Raw genomic sequence first — 22,425 nt, forward strand, 5'->3', positions numbered from 1 at the left:
TTTACTGCATAACCTGGCAGGGTACCGGTACCATACATTGCTTATCGAATTCATGTCTCACCTCAGAGGTGAGCACGATATGCATTTGGACAATGAGCACCAGCAAAGCAGGTAGGCTATAATAATACTGCAGAAAAATTTAAGTCAGTAAAAGGTGGTTAAATGTACGGTACTGTACTACTTCATTGCAACACAATTTAAATTTATTTTTTGGTTTGGTATTTGACTGCTCCCAAAAAACTTAAAAAAATCTTATTATTTATACGGTAGGTTTCTTTCTATTGATTTGTTGCTAATGTTTCAATTTTAAGGAATAAAGAATAATTTTCAAAATGATGTCTGACGATGACTATTATGAAGAAGACATTGAAGGAGAAGAGTACGATGAGGAAGAAACATATGATCAAGATGAAGTTGATATTGATGAAGGTTATCTTGGTGATCCTAATAATAGCTCCTCACATCGACTTTCTTCAAGAGAAGAAGAATTATTTCCTTATAAATGTTTAAAAACAGAGGAAGTTGTTAATTTAATGAAAAAAATTATTGATGAAGTCAATGAAATTGTCAATGTAAGCATTATTTTGTGTTCAATATTTTGAAAAAATATACCAGATATCACTCATTTTGGATATTTAAAATCCCACTTCATTCAGACTCAATGTTCTGACTTCCCAGTCATGTCCGGCACTCTATCTTCAACATCAACTTTTTCAGCTCAACTCCTTACACCTTAAAATTGAATGAGGCTGTTCACCAGGCATTAAATTAAATGATATGAGATGTTCTACTGGTGCAAATTAAGCTAAAGTATCACAAGATGTATACAGTGACAATCTGCTTTTATTCCGACGTTTCGTCAATCAGACACGACTGACTTCTTCAGGGGGCTAGACCAGGTAGTGACTACCTGTCTAGCATGGCAAAACACAGGACATATTGCTGAAAACAACTAAACATGCAAAATGAAAATTCAACTTCTGGACAAAAACTTATCGCGCGCAAAGTTTGAAATAAGTTAGAAAAAAGGGGGACTTAATTGCGATCAACAAGAAACTTAAATAACAACAAGATAGGAGAGTGAACGGCATGAGTCATGAATCGAGTTTTGTACGCACTACTGCACAGTTTTTGCAATCAGCATGAAACCAATTTAAAAAAACGTCAAATCAGCAGTTACAATAGTTTTTTGTAGATAGCGGGAAAAGAGATGCCATCATTGCCATCATTACACCTTAATTAAGCAGAGCAATCGTTTTTGAAACCTGCCGTACAGCCTGTACTTTAGTATAAAATGGATGCAACCTAGTTCGTACCATGAACAGTTCGTACCTTGAAAAGATCGAGGGAAAAAATTAAAAAAAACCGAAGTCCGCTGATCGCAGTTTCCGCAAACATTTTTCTGCAGTTTCCGCTAACCCTAACCATAGAGTAATCTATGCTCTAACCCTAACCCTCGCTGATCGCAGTTTCTGCAAATTTTTTCCGCAGTTTCCGTTACCCCTTACCCTAATTCTAACTATAGAGTTATCTACCGGTATGCTCTAACCCTCGCTAATCGCAGTTTTCGCAAACATTTTTCCCAGGGATATCTAGAGAAGGGGATATGAAGGCTCACAGCGATAGCCTTATTCTCATGACACTACCAGGGCGGTAGTTTGTAGCGCGTGAAACATAAGGTTCTTTTCAAAATTGCAGACAATTTTGTAGTGCAACTGGTACAGTCAGCTATCAAAGACAGTTAGTAAACGTTACATAGAGCATATTTAAAGAATACTTGTTTACAAAGACAGTTGAAAAGTTACCAGTAAGCTGTTTTTTTAAACAAAGCCTTTGCAGTACGCTAGATGTAAAGCAAGTTTATGGGTGGTTAAATTAACAAGCAACCATGAGCATGCTGTAAAGATCCAGGCCTGATGCTAATAGCGCAATGCAAGTTATCATAACAAGATTTATTAAACTACTATCGGTGGGAATTGTCATTTTACGATAAACACAGATTATTTACGATAAACAAAAGCCCTTCTATTGTCAGACGTAATAAAAGCCTTCGTATCCCCTTCTTTAGATATCCCTGATTTTTCCGCAGTTTCCGCTAACTTTTACCCTAACCAATAACCATAGAGTAATCTGTGCTCTAACCCTCGCTGATCGCAGTTTCCGCAAACATTTTTCCGCAGTTTCCGCTTACCCTAACTCTAACCATAGAGTAATCTATGCTCTAACCCTTGCTGATCGCAGGGTCATTCCATTATATTTCAGGTCATGAAAAAACCAATACTCCGGACATAGGCGCCGACTTTTATTTTTGCACGGGGTGGCGGATAGCACAATATGGCAATCTAAAAACTTTCAAACTGCATGTTTTTTTGTTTGATTTTTACTAAGCGTGTTTCGTAGATGCAATTGTCTTATCACACCTGATTTGTAGCTCGATAATTTACAAAGCAACTTTAAAACAAAGCACAGGAGGTATGTCGTGAATTTTATTGTTACGTTGCTGCTCTGACCATAGGCGCCGACTTTTCAAAAAACCTTGGGGGCGAGAAAGGTGATGACGTCATAACCATCACGCTATTCTACTCAATTTAAATAGTCTTTGATTAAGCTTACTGTCATGTTTATATTGACACCTAGGTCGCAAACCGTATTTATTAGAACCGCTGCTTGAAACGATTAGTTTTACGCATGCAGTAGTAAGCCTAGTCGTAAAAATTTTGATATTGTTAGCTCATAATTGGAACAGTTGGAAAACAAGCCTATTCATTTCCTTTTCGAGCGAGTGAATAACAACGATCAAGACAGTGAAGTTATCGAAATAAAACGCAAAAAATCATGATCTCAAGCAGAGTGAAAACCGGCTATCAGTTTTATTAACCTCGTTTCGCTCGTTTTGCTAATTAATTACCTTCAAAGCGTTAACAACGGCCAAGTGTTTTCTCTTCTATCTTTTATCGAATACCGTATAAATACTCGAGTATAGGTGGAGATGTTCGCAAGTGATTTTCACCTCAAAAAGACAGGTTCAACTTATACATGGGAAAAGCTGTTGTCTCCAGCTAGGAAGTTTTCAAAATGAACGCATTTTTGCTGCGGCAAAATCATTGCCGACGTAGATTACGGAGTGTGAAATGGCGTCGGCCGAAGTAAAAGTTTTACATACGTTGATTTGCAGTGATTTAAACTTAATTTTCAAATTTAATGATTTCTTGTCAATTCTAAACTTTACACACTTCTTGAGCAATATTTAAAGCTCACGAGACAAAACAGCAGAAAGAGCTGTTTTAAGAGATCATTTTTTTTATTTTTGCGTGTAGGATATAATCGTTCTTATTACCGGTACGTTACATTCCATGATCGTTGAAGTCGATGTCAAACCTTAGCGGCCGCATAAAACAATGATGTCAGGTTGGCTAGATGATAATAGCGGTAAAAGACGTCGTTAATGCAGGCAATATACCAAGACCAGTAAACACCTTTTCTTTTATCGGTTTTCGATTTAATTCTCACACATTGCGAACAAAACAATGCGTTCTGTTGAATCGTAATTGTCTCACAGCGGGAAAACATCGTTGAAAATAGCGCGTCTAATTTAGCTGGTTTTCTTAATATTGCAGTGAATAGTTACGTGACTATTCCAGCAGCGTAAGTTACTCTACCATCTACTTTGAAATTTTCATACCGTATGAGAAAGCCATGTGATCAACTGCTGTTTTGCGGGCAAGAGCAAAGTAGGCTATTTTTCGCTTTCGGCATTCTTTACGTCCGTTTAAAATGATCTAAATCTCTTTCGCGAAGTGTTTTATCTTTGAAACACCACTTGTAATTACCATTTTTGTTGCCCCTCAACCATAAATTTACGGGGGGCGCCACCCCCCGGCCCCCCCGGAAGTCGGCGCGTATGGCTCTGACACTTAACATTTGGCAAAAGTATTTTTGCAACAGAATGCTCTATCTTTGCATCTATCGTATTCTAGCCATGGGAATTCGCTCTCCCACGATTTTTGATAGCTTCTCCCTTCAACAGCGATTATCCTGCTCGTGCTAACGCCTTTTGGCAGTGGCACACTTTTGTTTCGTTCAGGCGTTTGGTCACTTTCATGCTGGCTGAAATCCTGACTAGACGCAACAAAAATGACTCAATGGAGGGCTTCAATTTTGAACGCTTTTTCGGTGGCATCTTTAAGCTGAATAAAACTGGAATGTCGGCGAAAACTTTTACTGGACGACTTTTTGTAATTTTTTCTATGATGTAAGTGTAACAAGCAACTCCTATGTCAGACCAATAAATTCCCGCCTCAGACTTTTACAGGACAACTTTTCGTAATTTTTTCTATGATGTAACAAGCAACTCCTATGTCATACCAATAAATTCCCGCCTCACAGTTTGTCACGCATTGACACGGTGACGCAATATTACTGCATGGAGTAGATAACACAGTAGAAATTAAAGCATGAAGTAGATGACAGTTACACTCCAATTGAAATCGGAAAATAATTCAAAAATCTTGAGTAATTGAAACAGGTTGCTTTTATTATTGGGAATTGGCAAGGGGTGTAGATTTTCTCAAATAGAATCATATAAACGTGTAAATTTGCAGAACGTTAAAACTGCTACTTTACTAAGTGCATTTTTTAAATAAAACTCAAAAGTTTTGAAAATTGCATTTTTTTAATGAAATTTGAAAATGTATATTCATTTAGGGGGTGGAGCTATCAATCATCGAGATAATTTTGTTTCCAAGTATTTTATAGTTGGCATAATTTATAGCGATATTATGAGCAGTTTAAAAATTTTCAAAAAAGATTTTTGAGGGAGGCAATGAAAAGATCGTATTTTATTGATTAATAAATCCCATTGTAAACCTAACAAATGTAACAATGACTTATGACAAGTAACAAATAAAACGATCGCAACCAGAACAAGGAAAAAACTCGTAGCCACGTGTTGCGTAATCTTCACGTAGCTTGCTTGATGTTACGCGAGTATCATGCTAGTGACAAAAACAATCATTTCTTTGCAATACTATATTGGTTCACCCCTTGCTTTACTTGACTTGAAGCGAAAACCAATGATCAAAAAAAGATTTAAATGTCCGTTTAAATTACATTTATTTGCAGTAAGTAATGTAACCTAAACGGGGTGGCTGCCACCCTGCCACAGCGGTTACGGGGTGGCGTGGCCACCCCGTAAGTCGGCGCCAGTGTTCTTGGAAATGTTTCATACTTTGGCAGTTAGTTCACAATCATTAACTGAGCACACCAAAAAAAAAAATTTTGAAATTGACGAAGTGGTTTAAAAGTTGTGGGGGTTTGAAATTCACCACTCAACCGGGGCATCGTGCCCCCCAAAATTCAAATTTTGCTAATATCTCCTAATTTATAGCTAAAAAAACAACCAAAATATGTAGAATACCATTTTTGGGGGCAAGGAATCTGAATTTCCAGTCAAAATTGGTGAAAAGATATCATTTATAGATGAAAACAACGTTTCAAAAATTTTTGGGGGATAACTTTGGGGGGTGTTTTGGCCATGTAGCCATGACCAAACTCAATTTTTTTTTTCTTGAAGTTATTTACCTGTTCATGTTATGTCTTTATGATGAGTTATTTTAGTTGTTCCATGTGTTTTTTGAGAGGGACTGCAGTTTAAAACTGATACTCAGTTTGGCAAAATTCCAATTTATTTGACATGAAGTTTTTGCATTTTTGAAACAGCAAATTGCAATGTCTGTCATCTGACAGTGATTTGTTTCAATCCATATGATCAAAAAAGTTAAAAGTATTATTAAATCCCATAGGTAAAGTTTAGAAATTATTGAGTGAGCATCAAGTTATAAAAAATACACCAAATTGCACATCAGTCTAGTTAAAAAGTTTTTCAAGTTTGTTCAGTTCTGAGCTAAAAGTGTAACTTCTACCATTGGATGTAGAAGGTGGAGTTAGTTTCAAAAGTGCAGAAGTGGGTGGCATCCAGCATATATGGTCTTTTCCAAACCAAACTGTTTAACAACTCCTTTCCTGCTGAATAATAAAAACATCATAGCCAGGCAGTTTTCTACTTCAATGAAAAGTTAGTTCAGAAATGATAAGGGTGCATGTGCTGGTTTGATAAGAAACGGTAGCAAAATCTTGATCAGACTAGCTGTGTGATATCAGCTGAATAATAAAACATTGGTAGTTTGACACATAAAACAATTCTTAAAGAAATGGACCATAATATGGCTGAACCCTGCAAATATTGTGACAAAGCATCAGTTATGTTTCAATTATTTTCGTTTTTTTGATATGTATGGGTTGATATTTTCTAAGTTGAATATTTTGGTCCATGCAAAACTTACATCAATCAAATTTCGTGAAAATATTATACTTAATTGCTTTGTTTGAAAAAGAAATTTTTTTTGCGATCTTTTTCTCAACGCTCCGAAATATTCCCCCAAACTTAGCGTATCAAAAATAAATTTAAAAAAACTTTAAACCTAAATAACTAAATCATCATTTGAAATGTTCATCTTGGCATATTTTTAATTGCAATTTAAATGAATTCCTTGGATCTTAAATTGGTAAAATGCATGTTTTCAGTGCGAAAATGGTTCAAGGTAAAGAGTTATAGTCAAAAAATCAAGGCGCAAAATGAAAAAAATGGCTGTGCTCAGCTTCAAAAATCCTACTAGTGGCTGAAAATTCAAAGTGCTCTATCTCGGCCCCAATTAAGATACTTCAAAAATTTTTTTGCTATTGTCATCATTTTTTAGTATGTATGTACAAAATATGTCAAAATACGCAAAATTTGTGACTAGTGGTTACAAAATTTGAAAAAATCTGATGATTATAAATGGAATGCCCCACTGTACCATGTTAAAAAGGCATTTAAAATTTGCAAAATTTTATAAAGAATTTTGACCACCAGTCCAGGCAAGGAACAATATGGAACAACAAAATTGGAGTGTGTTTATCAAAATATAAGTCCAACTTAACATCGCCCCAAAAAAAAATGTTTTTTTTTCTTTGGCTACATGGGCAAATTTCTCCCCAAAATATATACCTCAAAAAATATTTATAATCAAATTACTCCAAAACTACATGTTTTTCTTATATTCTGTTTGCAAATTTGGATTCCTCATCCCCCAAAATGGTATTCTCCATATTTTCATCAACTTCCTAGCTTCAGTATAACAGATATTGGGGCATTTTTACTCTTTGGAGCTGAAATACTGCCACCATGCGGTTAAAATTGAAAATAGTGTAACTTTAAAACCCCTTGACCAATTTTGAAAATTTTTTTTTGTTGAGTTCAGTGGGTTGCCATCTCTTACTTATGTCAAAATCAACCAAATCGAAGAGGGTGGGTGGCATTTCCTCTAATTTTGACCTGAAATATAATGGAATGACCCTGCAGTTTCCACAAACATTTTTCCGCAGTTTTGCTATTTCCGCTAACCGCAGTTTCCGCTAACCCTAACCCTCGAGTTTGTTTCAAATTGTTTGGGGAAACTCCGATCAGCGACTTCGGCGTTGTGCTATTAAACTGCGATCAGCGACTTCGGCTTTTTTTAATTTTTTCTTTCGATCTCAGGGTACGAACTGACTGTACGAATGGTTCAAGGTACGAACTAGGTTGCACCCGTATAAAATATTAAAACAGTAGCCTATCTAATGGCCTGAATAGTAAGTTAGTGATCATTAGAAATTTATTTGTTGTTTTGTAATGAGCAATAGGCCTACTGAAGAGCGCTAACGGATATTTTCCATAACTTTTGTATTCATCTCTTGTTAAATCTTATATATACTTATTTAGATAAAAAAGAAGATAAAACGTTTATATATATATTATATGCTGATAAAATACTGGTTTTTATAGATACCATCGACAGCACTGCGCACATTGTTAGCTCATTACAATTGGGACAAAGAACTACTATTAGAGAGATATTATGAATATGATGGAAACCAAGAAAGAATATTTAAAGAAGCTCATATTATTAGCCCATTTAAACCACAAGGGACTGCAAAGCATAAGGTATTATTGCACATAGTTTGAGTGTGAGTTTATGGCTTTATAAATGCTATTAATATTTTATACTTGTAACTATTTGTTTTAGAATTGCATGTATAGGGCTAGGCTATAATTATACATCTCAGAAGGAAAAACTCTTATTTATCTTGTTTATTGATGGAAGACCTAGTTGTTGAATCAATGTAATGTTGACACAAAGGATTGACGTTGATTTAATCATAAAGCTGGAGAAGCTACTTGCTATCATAAACTGCTTAACTTTTAGAATATGATAGGTAGGCTAAAAAAATTTCTATTTTGAATGTTATGCATTGACAATGACGGTTTAACATGATAGCCCACACAATATAGGTTATGCAAAAGTTGTTTTTATTGATAGGCAAATTCAGCTTAGCCTACATTTCACTTGTTTGCTTCTCTTCGGAGAATTCGATTTGGAGAAAGCCTAATTTGAAGTTCAGCCTTTTTTGGAGAAAGTCTTTTTCGGAGATTTCTGAAATCTCACAGAGTGCATCTATTTATTCAAAGTAATTAGCTTATTATAGAGGTTAATCAAATAAACTCTCAATAAAAAAGTCTCTACCAAAGTTTCAGCAAAAAAAAAAGTTGTCAAACAGTATTAACAAAGTTGATAAACAGATCATAACAACTACTGTAAGTTGAAAGCTAGTGGCAGTTTAGAATAAACCGAGGTTTTGGCGTTAGATGACCTTGAAATCCTAAAGATTAGTTCCTTCGTTAGACTCTCAGTTGATGTTACTTTATCATGGCAGATGAATCGATTAGTACACAACGCAAAGGCATTAGCATGATCCAACACTGTGACATCATCGATTATTGCCTAACCTATAAAATAATTGTTGCTAGATATCGTTATAGCCTATGCCCACAAGATATCAGATAATTTCCATCTAGCTCACTGCAACCCATAGGCGCCGAGTTTTCAAAATAGCTGGGCGGGCGAACACATAGGCTACTGTCACGTCATAAAGGTTATTTTGTGCGTTTTTCAAAAATTAGGCGATTTTGCTAGGTTGTTGGGCTAGCCTAGTTTTACGTTTAAGTCAATGTCTCCTCTAACACGATTTGGAAACAAGCAATAAATATAATTGGTACGCAACAACGTCTGGTCCTGGTAATCCAGTTCCGCATATTTTTGTGATTGGTATGTGCGGGTTGCGGGACGAAACTTGCGAGTTTAGTATCAGTGACGTAACAGACGCAACTGTGATGATTGAGATGACAAATTTAGAGCATTTTGGCAGCAGAGTTAATTGATAACGTCGTTTGAGAGCAAATTACTCCTTTGAAGAACAATGCTACAGTTGTTACACTGATTCAACATCTGGCGATGTTAAAACGATGTAAAAGCAGTGGAAGTTGCGGTCAGACTTTTGCCGCGAATGAAATTCGACACAGGTTTGCGCAATTTACTTGATTTATAGCACTGGGCTACCAGTAGCAGAGTGGAGACAAACGGCGCGGCTGGACACTTTTGCTCCTTTAACGGCGAATCAACGTTGTTTGACGTTGCATGAATGTAACATTGGCAATAACTGACGAAAACTAATCGCTTAATAGGTCTAGTAGGGCCTATCATATGGCGACAAAACCCTGCGAATAAGGTAAGTAGGCTAGTATCAGAAGGTGGCAGATGGTTACAGAAAATTTGGGACTTAAAATTACATTAATTTTTTTTTTAATTCCTGAAATGTCCGGCGGGTGTGGCCCGCCCGCCCGGGACTCAGCGCCGGTGCTGCAACCATAACCTACCCAAATGATCCCTACAAGTTCTCTAAATCAGGGGTCCGCAAATAGTGGGTCGTGACCCAAATTTGGGTCGCGAGACCATCCACAGTGGGTCGCAAAACGGTTTAAACTTACCATAAATATAACTTGTATGGCAAAAATAAATACAATCATATAGTCTTTGATGTGCTGAGTTTTGTACAATTTGGTGGGCTACAAAAAAAATTATACTTTTGATTGTAGGCTAGTAACTTACAGTAGTTAAGCCCACGGCTATATAGCCTGGAAGACACCTTGAGCCAGGGCATGAAAACTCTCTCAGCTTATCTCCAGAACTGGCGACTGAAATTTAGCGAAACCAAAACTTTGGTGGCAGTTTTCCACCTACACAATCGGTAAGCTGATCGTGAGCTACATGTTCAGAACAATGGAAAACCTCTGTCCTTCTGCCCCGCACCAAAGTATCTTGGGGTGACACTGGACAGATCGCTCACATACTGCCACCATTTGGTGTCACTGTGCAAGAAACTGACATCCCGCGCTGAGCAATTCAAGCGTCTGGCAGGCTCCGGCTGGGGGGCGAGGGCTGACACTTTGCGTATAACAGCCTTAGCCCTTGTCTACTCTTCAGCAGAGTACTGTGCACTTGTTTGGTGCTGCAGTGCTCACTGCCATAACATCGACACTGCCATAAACAGCGCCCTGCGCCCTATTATCGGATGCCTGCGTCCCATACCATTGGACAATTTTGCTATTCTCGCTGGCATCCAACCTGCTGAGTTTTGTCGCGAAGAAGCCACTTTGTTTCTTGGCCGACGGGCACTAGAGCCTAACCATCTTTTCCACCACAAGATCTCTGCTCCCTGTCGACTGACTCAAGACACCCATTCGTTCCAGCCGCTCAACTTCTTATCAACAAAGCAGATGAACTTCATCTCTGCGGCTACTTGGGCAAACTATAAATGGAATTCTGAATGGAAGTCAACCGCCACCAGACTCCATTCGTTCATCCCCGACACATGCCCCATCGGCCTGACACTACCAAGACAGGCATGGGTGCGCCTCAACCGTCTTCGTATGGGCGTCGGGCTTTTTCGCTCAACCATGCGCCATTGGGGAATTGGCCTCTTCCTCCTCCTGTGAATGTGGTGCCAAGGAACAGATCGCAGACCACATCATCAATGACTGTACCATCTTCAAGCCACCTAACGGAGTGGAAGGTTTGCGTGTCATGGATGATGAAACTAAAGACTGGCTGCTCTCTAGTAGCCTTCCAGTGTAGTCCGGGAACATCTTGAGTCTGGGGTGGTAAAAGGATAAAGTAGACCCTCGGCCTCAGAGGCTTGCACGACGACGACGCACACGGTTAATAGGTCCACCCGCTTGTTAAGCTCAGTTTGGTCCATTTTGGATTTACTGAAGGTATAAGAGTGGTAGAAAATTGTCCCTCGCTTAATAAGCCAAAATGGTCCGGTCCCAATGTGGCCTTAATAAGCGGGGACGACCATATTGGAATTGATATTAATTTGCAAAGTGTTTTGCGCAAAATTATATACTTCCGAAACGTTTGGGTTGCGAAGATGTCGAACAATTGCTTTTTGGGTCGCGCCAAAAAGTATTTGCGTACCCCTGCTCTAAATAATCAGAAGCCGTCGCTGCATTCTCAAGAAAGCACCGAATCGTTTTTTTTTCTGAAAAAGGCTATCTCTGAATTTCCCTTTCAAATCGGATTCTCCAAATCAAATTTTCTTAAACGACCATTCCGTGCTCTCCTAGTGAGTTGGCTGCAAGTTTTTCTTCTTGTGAGGACTGTGATATTTATTGAATCTAATCCGATTGCTGCTCACAATTACATATACTTCTTTGTTTTCATCAAAATATTTGAAGCTATGCCAACTCATTGTGAGATTCATTTTCAGTAAAAATGGTCACAACTGCACCTTAATTTTTTCAAAGTTGAACATAATTTTTTTGTATTGCCCAGTTTAAATTTCAGTTTTCACTTGTAGCCAACAGTTCAAAATTAAAGCGATGCATGCCAGTTAAATCTAGCCCATGATTGAAAAAAGTATACCATTAAACTTATCCAAATCTAATGCTATTTGTGATGGAAATTTAAGAACATCTGGCAGTTTTCAACCTACCCTGCGTTGAGCAGATAGTTTTATCTTTGTATCCCACACAAAAATTTTCATAAATCTTCACTTTTGAACCTGTTTTACAGTATGCTCATTTCTAATTCTTTTTTTTTAGGTACCGTTTGTACCTTTCATGACCAATTGACCAACCCACTTATATTTTATATAATAATAATGTCTAATGACTTTTACTGCAAACAGTTGAAAGAAGCATTGCTATCACAAATGGTGAATGTGTGAATAAAAGTTTATTCTTATTATTAAGTTGCATGAGAGCAACAAGTCATTTGTACTTGTGAGGGTTTTAACACAAAGTAATGTATAATATAGTAATAAAGTTTTAACACAGGCTGTAGGTTTTCTACCCCTGGTCAAGGAGCTTCACTAGTGGACTCTTTTAGCCCATATGATGTTGTTCTATGCTGGTAAATTTCTTGAAAAAGTGTATAATACTTAATAGATTTTATTTTCTCCAGTTGAAGATGTATTGTTTTCAGAAACTTGTTTAAAAATAACCACTTTTTGCACTTGGATAAATTTGTGTCAATTTGGTTTCAGGATCGCAGTGGACGGCGTAGCAGAGAAGAAAGCTGTGAAATCTGTTATACTTCATATTCTAATTCTGTAAGTCATTTTGCAGTCTCTAAGCTCCCTTTTGCAATATACTGAAAATGTTCAAGTTTATGACTTTTTTTAAGTCAATTTACTGTAAGTTTAAGCACTGCATCCTGTGTCCAGGGAAGTCGCCAAAGTAGCATCTCATTAGGGTAAAGTGATACAGTTTGCAAGGTGCATTGTGCTAACTGATTTCCTTGTTACTGAGTCAATGATATTTTTAGACATGTTTTCCTCAGTTATGTTGCACCTGTGTTGTAGACATTTTTTTCAGCTAGTAAATGTAAATTTACCTTCAATAGCTGTCAGCCAAACCGTTCTATTCAAGGGTGTGCTATTTTGCACTGAATAGTTTTAGCATGTTTGAAACTTGACTGAAATTTGTCTTGCACAAGCGGTTTAGTTGGTTTCAATCCATTTGAAAAATTCTGCTTGCTTTGCATTGCAGTTACAAAGCAGAATTTTTCTCAGAATTGATATGTGAGAACTTCTTGAAACATATATAAAGGTCATTTTCTCGATATTATATATAATATATGGTTTTTGCTTCATGTTGCAAAATGTTTTTCAAAAGCGATACAAGTTTGTGGTTAAATTTCAAAACCAATAACCGCATTGAGACTGGCAGTTAACACACGCCAAGCATTCGTGATATTTACCTTAATTATTATAAATTTTTTCAACAACCCAGTTCGTATAATTATTACATGACTTGTGTTGTATACATTGTGGTTCTACATACAGTCGTAAACTGATAGTAATAGACTAAATTTACATATGGGTATTCCATCTTGCTTAAAGTATAAGAAGCGAAATGTTTTATAACCACCTTTTGTGAAGGAATAAACACTAACTGAGCTCTTTATGTTTATCACAACCTCGTTAAACACTCTAGTCTACTCCCTCAACTTTTTTAATGGTTGTCAGTTGAAAGCAAGTAATTGAAATGTGCTTCGACCTACACTTACAAAACGTATTGGCAAACTTTTCATCCCAAGAGTTGCATGTCACTTTGCCAATGTTGGTGATAATAAAATCATGTTCGTGTTGATGACTTATAAACTTGCATTGATACATATCTAATAAAACCATTCATAAGTAGTTTGTATCTTACTATGGACTGTGAAGTGTAGAAACTGTGCAGAGCATGACCTCTGAATATGAAAACATAGACATATAATTTTACAGAGTATATCACTTTTCAATCAAAAGTATAAGCGATTATGCGAAGCTTAATGACACTATATAACCAAACTAGTATTTGTGGTGTTTTTACAAATGACCTTGAAGTTGAAAAAACTGCTCTTACCATAATTGAAGTCAGCAGCCAACCTTGTCAATTCAACAAACAAGCTTGTAAAGTAAAGTTTTAATTTTTACATTGATTCAACCTGTGGCAGTGTTGAACTGTAGCCTAAATACCAAACCCTAGAGAAAAAGTATAACTGTTGAACAGAGGAGTGCGATAAACGTCCGTTTTTCGTCAAAAGCGTCTGTTAAAGAGTAACCATCTTTTGTGGGTCTGCTACTATTCGGAGAAATCTCAGGTCGGAGAAAGTCTTTTTAGAAGAATACTAAAATTCCGCAGCGGCATCTGTTTATTTAAAGGAATTAACTTATAATAGATGTTAAACAAGTAAAGTGTCAGCGAAAAAGTCTCAACTAAAGAAGAAAAAAAAAAAAAAAACAGTTATCAAACGGCGTTTCATGATTAACAATAGAGGTTAATTAAATAAACTCTAAGTCAAGAAAAAGCAGTGGTCAAACAGTAAGTTAGGAAAATGTCAGCGAAAAAGTCTCAACTAAAGTTTCAGCAACAAAAAATAAACAGTTATCAAACGTTAAATGGCTTTCGAAACTACCGCGCCGTTAGGCCATGTTTGGCTTGCTTCCACAAGCAAACATGCTCCATTCCGTTGGTATTCGAAAAAATTTTTTTTTTTCATTGGCGATATTTTTTGACCAACAAGACAAAGTATGAGCGTTACTCTCAACTCAACCTATAACAACTCGAAGACTAGCTCTACACCTCCGTGGCAAGCAGTGCATTTAAATACAACTGCAAATATGTTTCAGGTCCCTGTTTGTGTTGTTCTTCTCTGAGTAAACGCAAAAACACGATATCAGTTACCGTAATTTTATAAACACAATTTTTCAAGTTTTTTTTTTTTTGGCTTCCAGGCGCGAAAATGTGGCCGCCGGGAAGCAGCTCTGGTAGGCCATGCTTGGTCTCCGGAAAAATAAACGAGCTTACAGGCTAGCACTCATACTTGTTGCAGTCGCTCTTGCCAGCCATGCTAATAACAAAAATACAGCAACTTGAAAGCTACTTATACAGTTTGAGCTTCCAAAAACAATACTAATTTTGACCAAGCATGGCTGCGTATTAGTATTGAATTCACTTACTTGGGCACCAGAATTACTCGAAAATGATTGTTAGTTTATCATGTGAAATTTTTTTGTTGACCAGTGTTATAAGTTAAGTTAATTGCCTAAATTCTCCGAATCGGTTTTCTCCAAATTGGATTCGCCAAAACCGGCCATTCCGATCTTTTGTCCTGACGTCACAAGATATCAACTTCGTTTGTAAAAGTTAACTTGTGCGGTTTACGATGAGCTGTTGTACGCAGAGGTTGTCAATCACGGCTTTACCACTTTCATTTTGTGTGGTGAAGGTTATTTTCGTGGCTTTAGATATTTAGAAGTAATTGATTTTCACATTAATTCAGCAAGTCAACATTTTAAACAAACTTACAATCACTTTATGGCGAAACCTGCCTTGTTGATTCTCGATATTTCTAAACGTACCTCCGCTTAGTAACTGCAATTAAAGCGTATTGTCATCAAAATGCTTCTAATTTATCTTCCACCAATTTTTACAGTTTATGACTGGGCTGGCTTGTGGTCATGCGTTTTGCAAGGGTTGCTGGACTCAGTATCTGTCCACAAAGATTCTGGACGAAGGAATGTCACAGGTGATCATTTGTTTATGAAGATATCGCCTCTTACAATGTGTTGAGAATGGAAATGTGGAGTTTAAAACCTTTGTTGACCATAGACTGTTCTAACCGCTTTTTACTTGAATCATCTTTATCAACTGTTCTTATTCCAGACGATTTCATGCCCAGAGTTTGATTGTGATATCATTGTAGACGACGACATTGTCATGTAAGTACTGTAATAAGCTTATGTCATCACATTTGTTGATATACTCTTGACGTTTAACTTAAAATGTCAATTCCGTCGAGTTGAAATGCTTTGATCAGTTTAAGTGTCCTTTAATAATCGCGAAAAAACAAAAGTTTTTTAAAGCTGTATCGTGGCCTACGATGCTGTATCTATAAATTCCAGCTCTATATTCTTCCTTTTAAAACTTAAAAATGACTTTAAAGTGCTATTTTGCTCGGTAGTGTATGATAAAGTGTTTTTTTTTTATTCTCAAAGGAACCTGCTGTCTGACTCATCTGTACGACGGAAGTATCAACATCTTATGACCAACAGTTTTGTATCGGTGAGTGCTAAGATGCGAACAGCAACTGCTAAGATGCTAACAACTGCGAACTGACTGACAGTTCAAGGGTGAATTAACACCAACACAGAGGCGAAGAAGTCCTTTCTACATTGTTTCAACGTCTGCAGACGTTGAGTCGATGTAAAATATGACTGATTTGCTTGTTGAGGAATGGTTGGAATTGGTGCGGCTTTGAAAAACGATGGTGAAACAAGTTAAAGTAAGAAACTATGCAGTGACGTATGAATGACTTGTATTGTTGTTGAATGTTGAGTTCTGCACGAAATCAGAATGCAATGTACTCGAGGATAAAATTAATTACCTTGACGGCAGTAGGCGAGTTTAGACAAGTTTAAAAGCTTGATCTTGGGCGACGGGTCGTGTGTTTAATGACGAATTTTTGTGTTTTATTCAGTGCAATGCTCTCCTGAAGTGGTGCCCGGCACCAGACTGCCATCACGTGATTGAAGCGGAATACCGGGACAAACGCCCAGTCAAGTGTGACTGCGGAAGAGAGTTTTGCTTCGAATGCAGCGAATCGTGGCATGACCCAGTCTCGTGCGCGGTAAGTGTTCCAGATTTGTTGAAACAGAGATACTGTATGTATGTCAAAAAATCGTGATTTTCCGTGTATGACATTTTGGCGCACATCAGGAAGGCGCGTGAGTTTAAATTTTGCTTCAAGAAAAATCTGCTGTGTTGAGTGCATGATGTTGGCGGCGATTTACAGTATTAAAACAGAAATATCTTTAAAACAACCTCATTTCGGTCTTTGCAAAATATTGGTTCATAGTGGCAATCTACTGTATGTCCTCGGACTGGAAATGCCTTTTTGAAATATTGATCCTGGCAGTTTTGCATCAATGATAAATTGTGTGCAAGGAGTCATGTTTCCTGATGATATCTAAGCGTCGTATGTCATTAGCACTTGCGAAAATGGCTGAAGAAATGCGACGATGATAGCGAGACTTCCAACTGGATATCCGCGAACACAAAGGAATGCCCCAAATGTCAGGTCACTATTGAAAAAGATGGCGGATGCAACCATATGATCTGCCGTAACCGGGCGTGCAAGGTAAGGAGAGTCTTGAAGTTTTTAGATCCAAGTAATGTTCATTATACGCATCTGAAAGATTTACTTAATCGTTAACGGTACTTCATGTTTCAGATAGTGACTGCAAGATCTACCATCTTGTTGATCTAGAAATATCTACTATCAAAATATCCGCAAAGTTTTCGACTTAGCTTTTGTTGTGAGGTTTAAATTTGAGTTTCCATGAACAACTATGCATTGCAAGTGATTAATTGTTAACAAAATGCCTTCTTTTAATTTTATGTGTTACAAATATAAGTCGTTTTAAGTGTGTGACTTTATGACAGATATTTCTACAAATTTATATACTTTTAGCATGAATTTTGCTGGATTTGTCTTGGGTCTTGGGACCCTCACGGAGCGTCGTGGTATAACTGCAACCGTTATAATGCAGATGAAGCTAAAAAAGCTAGAGACTTTCAAGAGGTACGGTCGCCTTGCTTTAGTTTCTTTCTTATATTTGCTTTTCTCGTTAAACGTCAACTCGTTTGAAAATCTCTGTCGGTGAGAAAAACAAACGTCATCATTCAAGGAATTTCAGCCGAAGTTAAGATTACAGTCTTAGTTCAAAATCCTTTAAGTGTATTTAAAACCACCTTTTGGCTGTCCAAAGCTCATTGTTGACCAGTATGAAAACAAGTATGGCCGGCTGGCCGTGATCTTGATCCTTCCCTTACCATCTTCATTGTCGTCGACATGGTATTTATTGTGGGTATTTAACAACACATTGGTGACTTAGGCCAAAAATTGACTAACCTTGCACTACATCACACTGTGATCTGGTAAATCAAGTAATTATTTGATGTTTCTTAACATGTCAAAAACGTTTGAGGCTCGCCATTTTACTTCAGAAGCTTACTGCTTGTATAATTGAGTGGGAATACACCAGGGTTGTCGGTATTTTACCCGACCCAAAAAAAACGGGTGGGTTTTTAAAAAAAACCACTTAAAAACCCCCCAAAAAAAACATGAAAAAACCCAGAGCGTCATATTTGTCCAGTTTTTATTAGAAAATTAAAAAAATGAACAAAAACACTACAAGGCACTTAAAACAAACTATATAATTAGGACTTAAGGATGTTATTGTGAAGTAAATTTCCAAGAATAAACTGAAAACGCAGTGGATATTGTACAGTACACAAAAATCAAGTAATGCCACTTTGTGTATACTACACTAAAACTCATTTATGCAAGAAGGCCTTATAGTTAAACTGGTGAAAGTACTACTCTACTGTAGTCTGTATATATGATGTGAAATGCAATTTAGGAGGCTATTTACCAATTACAGATTCTGGATTCTAACGCATGGCTGTTTCAGAGCATTTGCCTAAATTGCCATTGGCCACGCAATCGCTCAATTGCTCATCCAATACTATATATAGTATATATATAAATGATGAAAAATATTTAAACATGATGGCATAAATGCTCCTTGCCTTCAAATCTAAAAGCAAATGATGCAATAATGTGATTTCTACCAAGGTAGTATCAACTTGGTATAGAAATCAGTGGATGATGCAACATCCAACTTGATCTTGAAATTAATGGATGATGCAACATTCAAGCAACAACAGCCCTAGTGCATTATTTTATTGAGTTATGCAAGCATGTACTGTGAGTGAAAGGCACTTCATTCGTAAAAAGGAGTTTTGAGGTGAAATAAGCATGAATCTACCTTTTTTTGCTTTTTTTTAAAAACCCCCCAATAAAACCCAAAAAAATCTGGGTTTTTAAAAAAAAAACCCGGGCGGGTTGGGCTTTTTTTTAAAAACGCGGGTTTTTCTCAACCCTGGAATACACACACAAATGTGCGATCACCTTTGTTGTCAACGTAATAAAGTGACGAATGAGTCTGACTCTGAAGGTCATGGGTTTGATTCCCATCGAGGGGATGCGTTTGTGTCTTGAGACATGTCATCACATGTCAAACTGCGTCACAAGAGATACAGAATAAAAGGTTTCCATCACCCCATGGATGCTAATATTTTTTTTGAATTTGTTTTAATGAATTGTTGCAGAGATCGAGAGAGATGTTGCAACGGTACTTGTTTTACTGCAATCGCTATATGAACCACTTGCAAAGTTTACGTTTTGAACACAAGGTAAGTCGTCTTACACAATTCGCTGCTCCAGTCGTTCTTACAGCATTTTCTTGATGTTAAAACAATAATTGAGCTTCGGTAGAGAGCTTGTCTTGTTGAACCATAGGCATAAGAAGCCGAGCAACGTGATCAAGTTTAACATAAGTTTTTTACATCTAGAAACACAAAACTACGCAACAAATTAAATATCGACCGATTTCAAGATTAGTAAAAAGGTTTAATTCTATCTTTGCGCTTATGCAGTCGTTGATAACCTTTTCAAATGGGGCTGCAGCTTTGCTAAGTAAAACTTTATTTTAAACAATAGATTGAGTTTCGCCTTTAGCAGCATGATCGTTGCTTATTTCACAGTGTAGATATTAACGACCTGTTTTGGCCTGATGCTGCGAGTTCGCTGTGGTAGTAGGGAATTGCACTAGCTTTCGGAACACACTTCATTTTAAACCTTCGGTTTTTTGATTTTATGATTCGGTGGTTAAAAATTGCACTTGCAACTGTTTTCTTGACGGAGTGGTAGAGCTATCTCGACACTAAACTGACCGCTTCCTATCGTTTCCTTGTTTTTATCAGCTGTATTCTCGGGTGAAGAGAAAAATGGAAGAGATGCAACGATTGAACATGAGTTGGATTGAAGTTCAATTTCTGCAGAAAGCTGTTGATGTTTTGTGCCAGTGCCGACAGACACTCATGTACACATACGTATTCGCCTTTTTTCTGAAGCGAAATAATCAATCGGACATATTTGAGGTAAGGCATCGCTGCTGGCAACTTTCTTATTTACCCTAAGTGAAGCGTTGCATAGACGTATACTAATACTAAAAGGTGTTATCGGTTTTGCGTAATTGTTTTTCAACGTACCTTTACGTACCGGTACGACGGGTACGTAAATAATGATCAACAATTTTTAATATGGTACATTTATGTTTACACTTACAAGCATTTGTCTCGCTTTTCCAGCAAAACCAAGCTGACATGGAGAAAGCGACCGAGACTTTAAGCGAGTACCTCGAACGTGACGTCACCACTGCATCGATAAGTGAAATTAAACAGAAGGTCCAAGACAAATACAGGTGGATGTGACATCATAAACATATTTTATGTTTTAAAGAAGTAGCATTTGTGGCTAGTGAAGTGTTGTAAGCTGATAGGTTGAAGGATTTCAAGTCATTTTATGATAAAAAAAATTGCTGTGTTTGGTTGTTTCGTCGGACGAAGTCAAGTCTATTGATCGGAACTGAAAAAAATTAGTTGATGTATTTAGTGTTTGTAAGCGTTTTAGAGCACGGGTTTGTTTCGTTCCAGGTACTGTGAGTCACGACGGAACGTATTACTCAAGCATGTCCACGAAGGTTACAATAACGACTCCTGGGTGTACATGGAGGAGTGACCGGAAGGCTACTGTCTCAGTGTTGCACGTTACTTTTTGTTTTTCTCGAAAGATATGTGGTTTCATCATCTTCCCTGGAAAACTATTTCCATAGCAGTAAAAGAGCGTTTGCCAATATAAAAGTCTCAAATGCTTGCCAATCTGAAAGTTTCAAATGAGACGAAGCATTGTGAGTGGAGGTGGCATGTTTCTTGGCTTACGTCGAGAGTGAAAGATCTCCAACTATCACAGCTTGCAAAAAAACGTTTTTATGACATGGATTCAACTTCTACAGACGTTGAGTCTATGCGAAAAAGACAGTATTTGCCAGCTGGGGTAAGGAACAACCATTTTCGTGACACATTTCATGTTATTCAACCATGAAATAGGCGGCAATACGAAAGAGCAACAGCCTGTTGTAAATCGTTCGATCTGAATACATTGTTTAACTAACTTGTTTTGTTGCTACAAAGTATGTGATCTCTTAATGTCGTTTAAGTTTCTTCCTTCTAAATAGTGAATGCGCCGTGTTGTTTCATGAACGGTACTTAAATATCTTTTATGCTGTCAAGCAGCTAACCAATTGTGTATTTCCTTGGTGAATCTCAGAAACATTTCGCTTTATTCAACTTCTATCTTTTTCTACGTTTCACTCCTTAATTGGTATGGCACTCAGGAGTTGTTTGGTGCTGTTCATTAAACTTTTGATAAGAACCGATGGTTACGTTTTTCGCTGCAGAAATGTAGATAGGTTCAACTCATGTACATTGAGTGCCAAAAAGCCAGTGTTCTACTTTCCTTGACCCTTTTGTTGTATTCTACAAAAAAAATGATTGATCTCAAGATTTTTTTGCTCGTGTTTAATGTAGTGTCATATTTCAGGCAGAGTTCATCCGGTTGCAATGCAGAAAATACCCTTGTATTTGAAGCAAGATCCTTGAAACGTTTTTTGAATGGTTCCTTATATGAAAGTCTATACCCGAAATTATCACTGTTTTGCTATATGTAATGTATGCTATTATGCCGTAAGTTTACTGCTGCAATTTTCTTTCACCGTTTGTCCATTATTTATGCATCGCATTGATTCAAAACGGTGTTTATTGCGTTTAACGCGATCTTAAAAACGTTTTAGTTATGTAATTGGCACAGGTTGTCTCATTGATATAATATTGTTCTCGTTGGTAATATCAACCCGTAAAACAAAACTGGCATTTTATACGTCTAGCCACGTTGCAATGGTATAAAAAATAGCTGCCTTGCTAGTTGGAAAATGTTTTGCTGGGGATGCAGTTATGGGGATTTTTTCTTGGCGTTATCCCCGAAAAACTACGTTTTCAACGCCAGCGCAAACATTTTTTTGGTACTTTTTATTTCTCAATTAAAAATTTTGTTACCCAAGACTTTTAATGAAGAAATTTTGGGAGCCATAATTTTTTTGATTGTCTAAGATTGTCCATCACTAAGGCTTGATCGATTGTTTTATCCATGCATGCAAATTTCTTAATTTTGTTATTGATGGTAGCCTAGCTTGTAAATAAAATTTCATAAACACAAACACAATTGTTTTGTATGAGCTAAAACCTTTGTCAAGAGAACTGGTTACCCAGAGGTATCGTAAGCTGTAATCTCAGTTCAGTTTGCTTTTATTTCTGGCCATCACAAAGATAAAGGTAGAAGCGACAATACCTGGACAATCTGGTTCTGTATAAAGTAATACGTTGGTCAGGTGACTCAAGGACTGCCTGATCAAGTGTTCGATCGGAAGTATGGATGGAAGCAGAAAGGAGCTTAATTTTAGCTTGCAACTTTACCTTTGTACTCCTAACCAATCACT

The 22,425-nt window shown here is 37.1% G+C and overlaps 1 protein-coding gene across 2 annotated transcripts; it reads left to right on the forward strand.

Moving 5' to 3' along the window:
• The first annotated feature begins 296 nt into the window (after window positions 1-296).
• LOC145786129 (E3 ubiquitin-protein ligase arih1-like) lies at window positions 297-22,140 on the forward strand. Of its 2 annotated transcripts, XM_082597782.1 has the most exons (13): window positions 297-572; window positions 7,862-8,020; window positions 12,463-12,528; window positions 15,402-15,494; window positions 15,632-15,687; window positions 15,964-16,030; window positions 16,446-16,595; window positions 16,956-17,105; window positions 17,439-17,549; window positions 19,142-19,225; window positions 19,796-19,972; window positions 20,183-20,295; window positions 20,528-22,140. In XM_082597782.1, exons 1-13 carry the CDS (start codon window positions 333-335, stop codon window positions 20,610-20,612), a joined length of 1,551 nt encoding a protein of 516 aa, XP_082453908.1. In that variant the 5' UTR covers window positions 297-332; the 3' UTR covers window positions 20,613-22,140. The 2 variants fall into 2 exon arrangements, with proteins under 2 accessions (XP_082453908.1, XP_082453909.1); XM_082597783.1 differs by lacking the exon at window positions 17,439-17,549.
• The last annotated feature ends 285 nt before the right edge of the window (window positions 22,141-22,425 follow it).

Source organism: Aplidium turbinatum, chromosome 17, assembly GCF_918807975.1.
Source record: "Aplidium turbinatum chromosome 17, kaAplTurb1.1, whole genome shotgun sequence".
Lineage (NCBI taxonomy): Eukaryota > Metazoa > Chordata > Ascidiacea > Aplousobranchia > Polyclinidae > Aplidium > Aplidium turbinatum.

Coding starts and splice junctions, on each gene's coding strand:
- LOC145786129 (XM_082597782.1), top strand. CDS start 333: ATGATGTCTGACGATGACTATTATGAAGAAGACATTGAAGGAGAAGAG. Junction 15,688..15,963: donor GTAGACGACGACATTGTCAT/GTAAGTACTGTA, acceptor TTATTCTCAAAG/GAACCTGCTGTCTGACTCAT. Junction 19,226..19,795: donor GTTTACGTTTTGAACACAAG/GTAAGTCGTCTT, acceptor TGTTTTTATCAG/CTGTATTCTCGGGTGAAGAG.